We start from the raw sequence: 9826 nt of genomic DNA on the forward strand, positions 1-9826 counted from the left end.
TTATTATTATTATTATTATTATTATTATTATTATTATTATTATTATTATTATTATTATTATTATTATTATTTTACATTCATTTAGGAAGGCTCGGCTTGTGTCTGTAACATAATGGTCTGACTCGGCCCAAGCAAGGAGTCCCCCTCCTCATTATGAAACTATACAGATATCTGCTAATATTTACAAAAGAAATAACTACAGCATACGTATTTACAACACATGTGTACAAATGATGTCCTTGAACACTTTTTTCATCTACCCTTTTTGGGAATCTGTCCTTCAGTATCACCAGAACTGGGGCCTGGGTCTTCATGGTCACTGCCGGCAGCCCTGAAGATGGTTTTCCGTGGAATCCCATTTTCACATCGGGCATATGCTGGGCCTGTAGCTTAATAATGGCCATGGTCTCTTGCTTCCCACTCCAAGCACTTTCCTATCCCATCGTCGCCATAAGACTTATCTGTGCCAGTGCGACCTAAAGCAGACTGTTGTAAAGATCTTCATACTGTTTAGTGTAGCTCAGAGGAAAAGTCGTTCCTAGAAACTTTCTCACAATATGGCAGGTGCTCAGGAGGGTGGCTTTCTGCAGTTCAACGTACAGTATGTGTGGTGATGTAGGTTTCACGCGGCCAGAGAGCTGTGCAAGATTTTCGGAATAACACAAGTACATGATATCACTTTTGGAACTGTGATGACTGATTCTAGTTCCCACAGGCGTTGTATTTCTATTGTATTTTGATATCTCTCTGGCAATTGTTGTTTACAGACTGGAGATGTTTAGACAACCACTTTCTATAAGGGATTATAAAGTGAAATAAACTCATATCCTCGTGCTGAGGTGATAGCAGCTCTTTTCAGGCACACCCCCAATGGAAGTGAGCTGCATGTCCCATTTTAACCACGTACCAACCCGTTCTTAAATCTCTAACAATACTGGGAATCGAACCCGGGCCCGCGAGGACGGCAGCTAATGTTGCTAACCGTCTGGCTACGGAGGCGAGCATCGATTAGAATAATATCTGGCCTATTGTTGCTGAGCGCGACATCGGTTATGACTTGTCGGTCCCATAGAAGCATGTTTTCCAGCACGGGTGAAGGTGTGTATTATTATTATTATTATTATTATTATTATTATTATTATTATTATTATTATTATTATTATTGATATATTTTAAGTAAAATCATACATACATTTTCCATTATAGACGTTGCGCCTTTCATTGTTCAGTCTGCAAGCATCTGTGATGAACTATTTCCCAGTCCAATACACTGCTCTATTTTCAACTACTTCTGTGGCTAAGATGATTTAAACCTCTCTTACTGGGCATAAATGGCGTCATCTTCGTCTCGGTATGTTTATTTTTACACTTCATGACCCAGTTCCTGTCCTATTATTATTATTATTATTATTATTATTATTATTATTATTATTATTATTAAATGAAATAAATTTTAAAATATTTATCAAATATTCCTTACCTTATGATTTAATGCTTTCCGTATCCACCTCCAGAACCAAGACTGATTCCACCGTGGCCGCCTCCAAAACTGCCTCCATATCCGCTACCACCACTGATTCCATGACCTCCTCCGTAGCCGCCTCCAATGCTTCCTCCGCCTATTCCGTGACCACCTCCATATCCACCTCCAAGGCCGCCTCCGTATCCACCTCCAAGACCACCTCCGTATCCTCCTCCAAGACCGCCTCCGGATCCACCTCCAAGACCTCCTCCGAAACCACCTGCACCAGCTCCTCCAAAGCCTCCTGCACCGCCACCACCTCCTCCAACGAATACAGGCTGAGCAACGGGCACGACTACAGGCTGAGGAACTGGAACAGGAACGGCCTGGGGAATAGTAACTGGTACAGGTTGAGGAACAGATACTGGAACTGGTTGAGGAACGGAAACAGGTACTGCCTGTGGTACTGGAACAGGAACAGGTCTGTTGACAGTCACTGGGTACGGTCTAGGAACAGACACAGGTACGGGCTGAGGAACAGGAACAGGTACAGCACGAGGAACTGATACGGGGTAGGGAGCTGGAACAGGAACGGGAACAGGTCTGTTAACGGTTACTGGGTATGGCTGTGGGACTGCTACAGGACGAGGTACCGTGATGGTCTGCACTGAGGCTACACCGGAACTAGCTTCAATTCCACCTCCTGCTCCTCCTCCGATGCCACCTCCAATTCCACCTCCTGCTCCTCCTCCGATGCCACCTCCAATGCCACCACCAAATCCTCCTCCATAACCACCCCCATATCCTCCTCCATATCCTCCCCCGTACCCTCCTGAGCCAATACTGATGCTTCCTCCGTGACCACCGCCGTAGCCACCGCCAAGGCCTCCAGAGCTGATACCAATGCTTCCTCCGTGACCACCGCCATAGCCACCGCCATAGCCGCCTGAACTGAGGCTATAGCCTCCTCCATGGCTGCCTCCTAGACTGACGGAACTGTAGCTGCTGGCACCACCTCCGTAGCCACTTCCGAAACTGGAAATCCCTCTCTTCTCAGATTTCTTGTTCTCTACTTCGCCGGCGGTGACTGCCGCCACGATCAAAGCTAACACCTGCAAAGAAGACATCACACTATATTAGAGCAGTACTGTCAAAGTGAATTCATCGAAACGTCGTGGACTGGGAATGTCAGACTGAGAACTGGTATGAGGACTTCATTCTTAAGCATTTAGAGACAAAATCATCCAGATCAGCGTGTTTGCAGAGTTTACTGTTTATGGCCCCAAATCTTAGATTGGACAGATGCAAGTTTGTACCTTTGATGTAATTTCAGCTACCTTTACTTTCTTATTTTTATCCCAGCAGCAAAAGCAGAACTGATGCAATACCGAAACAGAGGAATGCCACGGACTGTTCTGATAATCGAACTCTCATTATTCCGTCTGATGCCCCAAAAATACTGCACAACATCATCAAGAATATAATTAAAGGAAAGTTAGAACACTATATCGATAACGACCAGTTCGGATTTCAATCAAGGATGGGTACTAGGGCAGCAATTCTGGCATTACGTTTAATTCTGAAAATAATATTTGAGAAGAATATGTACGTATATGTGACCCTATCGACTTCGAGAAAGCTTTTGACCGAGTCGACAGGAAACAGCTTTTCCTTACCATGAAAAAGGCAGGAATTGATTGAAAATATTGACGCCTCATACTAAATTTATACAGAATGCAGAACACTGATGTTGCAATCAATGGAACAAAGAGAAATGCCAAAATAGGAAGAGGAGGTAGGCAAGGATCTCCACTATCTCCTTCTCTCTTCAACATATTCATCGAAAAAAACATCACAGTCATGAAAGAGTAAACAGAAAACCAAACCCGATGGCACTACAGCCCTTCAAGGGCCTTGGTCTACCAAGCGACCGCTGCTCAGCCCGAAGTCCTGCAGATTACGAGGTGTCGTGTGGTCAGCACGACGAATCCTCTCGGCCGTTATTCTTGGTTTTCTAGACCGGGGACGCTATATCACTGTCAGTTAGCTCCTCAATTCTAATCACGTAGGCGGAGTGGACCTCGAACCAGCCCTCAGGTCCAGGTAAAAATCCCTGACCTCGCCGGGAATCGAACCCGGGGCCTCCAGGTAAGAGGCAGGCACGCTATCCCTACACAGCCGGGATCAAAATTAATGGTAAATAAGTAAGTTCTATTTCGCTAATCATATTCCTATACTAGCAGAAACTTTAGGCAAATGGAACCTCAAAATTAATGCAAGGAAAACAAGAACCATGGCAATATGTAAATCCAAGTAAAGGGCTATAACACACATCAAATCTGGCCATGATAAAATTGAACAAGTCAAACAGTTTTCTACCTGTGTGTGTGTATGTTTCGTCTTCATCCCTAAGGCTGGTTGGATCCTCAACAGCTCTGCCATCAGCTGTCATAGATGGCCTAGGCATCACTGAAGAGGCGTACTAGAGAAATGAGGAGTGAGGTAGTTTCCCGTTGTTTTCCTCACCGAGTCAGAAGTTGCTATACATATCAGTCTACCAAACCCACGGAAATGCATGCACCAACTTACCCTATGAGCAACGTTTTCACACCATTCACAGCAGGGACTGGCTGCACAAGGAATGGCATTACTAGCATCGCTCATACCTCAGTCACTTTCGTATTGTCAAAGCCAAGGATAAGACAGAGACAGATCACTGAAAGTAACAAAATTGCTCTAGCCCATACCAGAAGACATAGTGCACTGTAAACACTAGGTCTTGCCAGCAAAGGGATTTTGCTACCTACGAACCCTAATCACGGGTAATAATCGGAGCACATCAGAAGTCACAACAATGAGAGCAGTGGCAAAGAGAGCCTTCGAAGACAAAAAGCATCTGCTGGCCAACAAACATATAGATATTCAAACTCGGAAGGCTTTTGCAAAAACTTTTGTATGGAGCATGCTTCTGTACGGTTGGAAAAGCTAGACATTAGGAGAGCAGGAAACGAATAGGGGCAATTGAAATGTGGATCTGGAGAAGAATGCAGAGGATAAGTTGGACTGAAATGAAGAGCAATGCTGAAATCCTTAGAAAGATATGAGGAAAACAGAGTCTGATAACTGAAAGTGAAAAAAGAAAAAAAAGTATTGTGGACATTCTGTGGCATGAGGAGTTCCTTTGAAACATCATTGAAGGAAGAATTGCTGGAAAAAGAGGAAGAGGACGACACAGTGTGTCTTATTTCAAGAACCTGCTTCAGAGAATGAACTGCAAGACGTACGCCGAGTTGAAAAGACTGCCTCAAGATAGACATCTTTGGCTGCAGCGACAAGGCTTAACCTTAGCTTACCCACCATACCCAGCGCAGGGTGTCACTCCACAACCTTCTCTCCCACAATGGAGATCTGATTCACCAAATCAGCAAAGGTTCCGTTTAAGAGTGGTCACAGATAACATCTCACTTTATAAATTCTGCAAATTTCACTCTCCCCCAACACTATACCGGCATTATCCACATATAGCAAACAACGAAATTCTCCTAATTTTGAAATAGAAAGCTTGGAACTGAGAAGACATGAAGTTTCTATACAAAACTGTAAGTTCGATTATTGAAAACCCTGACTTTTTATGCCTCTTGTGTGTTCACGTGCCCATCTTTAATGCGAGAACAAATGTAACTTTTCAGAATTAAAAAGTCACAACAACCGCTCACATAAATTCCCTACTCTACAGGCTATGCAATGTCTGTAACAGTGCAGTTCAGAAAACTAATTCTTTCGACTTCTGTGTACCTCTAGGGCTGTTTTTACAACAATTCACCATCTCCGTGCAAACACTCTAAATAACTTGCAATGCTGATATGAACCACAAAATGGACTTCAAACATTCTACATTAAACCCTATTCGAAAAAATATCATTATAAGTGTTGGAACTAGAAGAAAATAATAGTTCAGAAATGAAATTACGTTTATTTTACTCTCTCTTTTAAAGATTAAATTAGATATGAAATATTGCTTCTTTCTCTCTGTAAGGGACCGATGACCTTCGATGTTAGACCACTTTAAACAACAATCATCATCATCATCATCATCATCATCATCATCATCATCATCATCATCATCTCATTGTAAAAATAATATTAGAATAGTTCGGATATTGGATTGTTTTGAAATATTGAGAAATAAACACATGTAAACAATTGCCATCGTAACTGGGATTAGAGCCGCCTCTGTGGTGTAGTGGTTAGTGTGATTAGGTGCCACCCCCGGAGGCCCGGGTTCGATTCCCGGCCTTGCCACGAAATTTGAAAAGTGGTCCACTCAGCCTCGGGAGGTCAAATGAGTAGAGGTGGGTTCGATTCCCACTTCAGCCATCCTGGAAGTGGTTTTCCATGGTTTCCCACTTCTCCTCCAGGCAAATGCCGGAATGGTACCTAAAGGCCACGGCCGCTTCCTTCCCTCTTCCTTGTCTATCTTCCGATCTTCCCCCCCCCCACAAGACCCCTGTTCAGCATAGCAGGTGAGGCCGCTTGGGAGAGGTACTGGTCATTCTCCCCAGTTGTATCCTCGACCCAAAGTCTCACGCTCCAGGACACTGCCCTTAAAGCGGTAGAGGTGGAATCCCTCACTGAGTCTGAGGGAAAAACCAACTCTGGAGGGTAAACTGATTAAGAAGAAGAATTCTGTAGTACGCAGTAAATTAATTAATTAATTAATTAATTAATTAATCAATCAATTAATTAATTAATTAAACGGAAACCGCCAGTCCTATATGGATTATTATTATTATTATTATTATTATTATTATTATTATTATTATTATTATTATTATTATTATTATTATTATTATTATTATTATTATTATTATTATTATTATTATCCACCTTGAATCTTCGCTGAACTTACCCACAGCGTCCTCATCGCCTTGCTCGTTGATGTTCTTGTGGCAGGAGATGAAAGACGTCTGTTGGTAAAATGCGCGGCTCCCTCGCTTTATATATTGTTAACTTTCACCATTTAGGTTTCTCTCCTCGTGGTCTGATGATTATCTCAAATACAGAGCAAAGAACCTCTCGAATTGCCCTGGAATAATGGAGAAGTGCAGCGTTAAGTGCATTCATTAGTTCTGCCTTGGAACGTCATACAACGACCCTGCACACAAGAGGCCGTGAAACAGAGCGGCAACTTGCTTGAGCAGGAAGCTCAGGGGGCTGAGAGTAACAATAGCCACAGCCTACTCGATTCCGAAAATTAATCCTTACACATTCTTCTGACATCAAGTATTTCTCAACAATCTTTAGAGTTTGATAACTTATTTGAACTGCATGACAAACAACAGAGCTGTAATATCAGTTCTGTTCCTGTGTTTGATGGATTCTGAAGCAGCATGTGTTCTACTTATCCACTGTGAATTTGCTTATATAAGGATTCACTTTGTTACTCGCCATTTCGAATTGACGGTCCGAGAAGCAAAGAGTCCAAGTTACACGGTTCGATCTAGGCTTATTCCGATGGTATCTGAAGGTTCTTAAATACCTCGTGTCAGTAGATTTTGACACACGGAAAGAACTCTTCTGGAACAAAATTCTGGCACCTTGGCGTCTCCGAAGAGCGTAATAGCAGTATTTTTAATTACAATCTGCTTTCCGTCGCACCGACACACATAGATCATATGGCGACGGTGGGATAGGGAAGGGGCTATGAGCAGGTACGAGAAAATATTTATTGTAATCTATATCACTTCAATATACTTTATATAGACAAATACTGTAAGATTACGAAACTAATTAATAATTAATTATTAAAATATAGATTTTTCTGGGAATGAAATGCAGATAAATAAGCATAGGTTTCTATTTTTGGTTTCTATGTTTTAAGAACTTCACTATGTTCGCATGAGAGTGTAATGAAACTAGATCATGCGACATACTTTCTGAGATGCACAGTTATTTAATGATTTCACTGACATCATATTCGATATTGGGAAGGTCGAGTTCACTGATTCTGTATTAGGTCACGTCATTTCACAGATAATTCTTTATACGTCCTATTTTCAAAAATGATCGTTCCGAGGGAGAAACAGTATCAGGGAATAGATAAAACTCTCTGATTAAGTTATAAAACTATGATAGAGTTATTTACTACTACTACTGGCTTTGCAATCAGCTACATAGTTTGTCAAAGGGAATTTCTTTATAGCGATTTCTGAGGGAATGTTCTGTTCGTGCTGTGTGAGAAGTCTGAGCTAGACTGAGTACTATAATAATAACTGGAGCAAGATGCATACAAACTGGTATTCTCTACTTTCGAATTGTTAAAATATTTATTTTCATTCCATTCAGAAAAAAACATCGTTATATCACCTTTCTACTGCAGAGTGACAGCCGGGTGAATTTATTTATTTATTTATTTATTTATTTATTTATTTATTTATTTATTTATTTATTTAGTTAGTTAGTTAGTTAGTTAGTTAGTTAGTTGGTTAGTTAGTTAGTGAGTGAGTGAGTTAGTTACTTAAGGCGTCAAGTTTATATGGACCGGGCGAGTTGGCCGTGGGCGTAGAGGCGCGCGGCTGTGAGCTTGCATCCGAGAGATAGTAGGTTCGAATCCCACTATCGGCAACCCTGAAGATGGTTTTCCGTGGTTTCCTATTTTCACACCAGGCAAATGCTGGGGATGTACCTTAATTAAGGCCACGGCCGCTTCCTTCCAACTCCTAGGCCTTTCCTATCCCATCGTCGCCATAAGACCTATCTGTGTCGGTGCGACGTAAAGCCCCTAGAAAAAAAAGTTTATATGGTCTGACATCGTGGTTAGCCGGTTAGAGTCCCATTGTCGAAAAATACGGGGGGGGAGTTCAATATAGGCCACTGTATAATCCAACACATTTTTTCTCTAAAAGCAGGTTGATTTTATTGAGGATTCAAATACACCATATTATTTCCCAATCTTTTTGCTACAATACCCTATTTTCCAAGATGACCTCCATTCAGTGCTACTGCTTTACGCCACCCGTAATCTTCATTGGGCATCCTTCATTGGACCAAACAGATGAAAGTCAGAAGGCGCGAGATCCGCGCTGTAGGGTGGATGAGGAAGAACAGACCACTGAAGTTTTGTCGAGTGCGCAGACTTGTTTAAGGTCTTGAGTTGTCGTGGAGAAGGAGAAGTTCGTTTGCTTTTTTGTGGCTACGAACACGCTGTAGTCGTTTGTGCAGGCGTCACAGCTGTGTGGCAGGTTTGCTCGACCTTGTGATGAAACACTCCTCGCCAAATGATTCACCGTGCTTTTGTCCACTGCCAGGTCTTCTTAGAAATTCTGCAAGCGCCTATGAATATCTGTGATGGCCTGGTTTTCCGTCAAAAGAAATTCAATAACTGCTCTCTGTTTGGTACGCACCTCCGTTACAGACACCATTTTAAAGGCTAGTTATAGCACTGCCACCTTTCTGAAATTAATGAAACTCTACGAGACGAAGCGCGAATATTTAAATATGTACCAAACAAAATTCCAGTTTTTAAAAACCGAAATAAATAAAACGTGTTGCATTATTTATTGGCTACTGAATGCATGATTCGAAGCAGTGTATGGATTCATTCAAGTGTCCGAGTGAATCGATTCACAGGAACGTCGAGCTCACGGCACACGATTCAACTTACTCCCAGCGCACAATACTGAGTGGCTCACTCACGGCGCACTAGCGGGACACTGGACATTGGCGGGGAGCCGAGCTTCCGCTGCAGCGAGACAGTCAGTACGTTAACATGCAGGATTCAGATCGATCTGAGTACACTTCCCGTATTGAAAATGACATGCAAACGGGGATTCAGTTCGGATTGAGTCTCAAGGTCGATACGGTAAAATCTGCGATCGTATCCTACTCGGTTCGAATTTAGTTCCATGTAAATGCGGATCGTATTGAAAACGACTGCGCACACACTCCATGTTTGTTCTGACAAAATCATCATCATTAAAGTTCTGTCGAAGTAACAAATATAATAAGCCAGTAAATATATTTACCTGTATAAATGATCAGCAACTGCAATCGTATTATAAGACGGCCAGCCCTGGTGATTGAAAAAATCACGATAACCTCCCGTTGGGGGTAAAATTGGAACGTGCGTTCTATCTATCGCCCCCACTTACATTTGGAATACCACACATACTTTTAAAACTGAAAGTTATCTCCTGGGCTTCTACTTCATTTGGCGTTTTTAAATTCTAAGAGGTAATATCGATTTTACTACAATTCTGCATCGTCTGTATACGTCGATGTTGCCTGGCGGATTCAATACGATACTTAAATACTACATGTAAACGGGGATCGTATTCAATACGGTAAGTGTACTCAAATCGATCT

At 42.0% G+C, this 9826-nt stretch overlaps 1 protein-coding gene across 1 annotated transcript; it reads right to left on the reverse strand.

Moving 5' to 3' along the window:
* Nucleotides 1-1488: 1488 nt before the first annotated feature.
* On the reverse strand, nt 1489-8480 carry LOC137502666 (uncharacterized). The gene is made up of 2 exons (XM_068229587.1): nt 8431-8480; nt 1489-2574 (listed from the first exon to the last, which is right to left on the reverse strand). The coding sequence occupies exons 1-2, from the start codon at nt 8452-8454 to the stop codon at nt 1489-1491; spliced, it is 1110 nt and encodes a 369-aa protein (XP_068085688.1). The 5' UTR covers nt 8455-8480.
* Between the last annotated feature and the right edge of the window lie 1346 nt (nt 8481-9826).

This window comes from Anabrus simplex, chromosome 11 (genome assembly GCF_040414725.1).
Source record: "Anabrus simplex isolate iqAnaSimp1 chromosome 11, ASM4041472v1, whole genome shotgun sequence".
NCBI classification, from domain to species: Eukaryota; Metazoa; Arthropoda; class Insecta; order Orthoptera; family Tettigoniidae; genus Anabrus; species Anabrus simplex.

Coding starts and splice junctions, on each gene's coding strand:
- LOC137502666 (XM_068229587.1), bottom strand. CDS start 8,454: ATGGAGGTCATCTTGGAAAATAGG. Junction 2,575..8,430: donor AGGTCATCTTGGAAAATAGG/GTATTGTAGCAA, acceptor TCTTCTTTGCAG/GTGTTAGCTTTGATCGTGGC.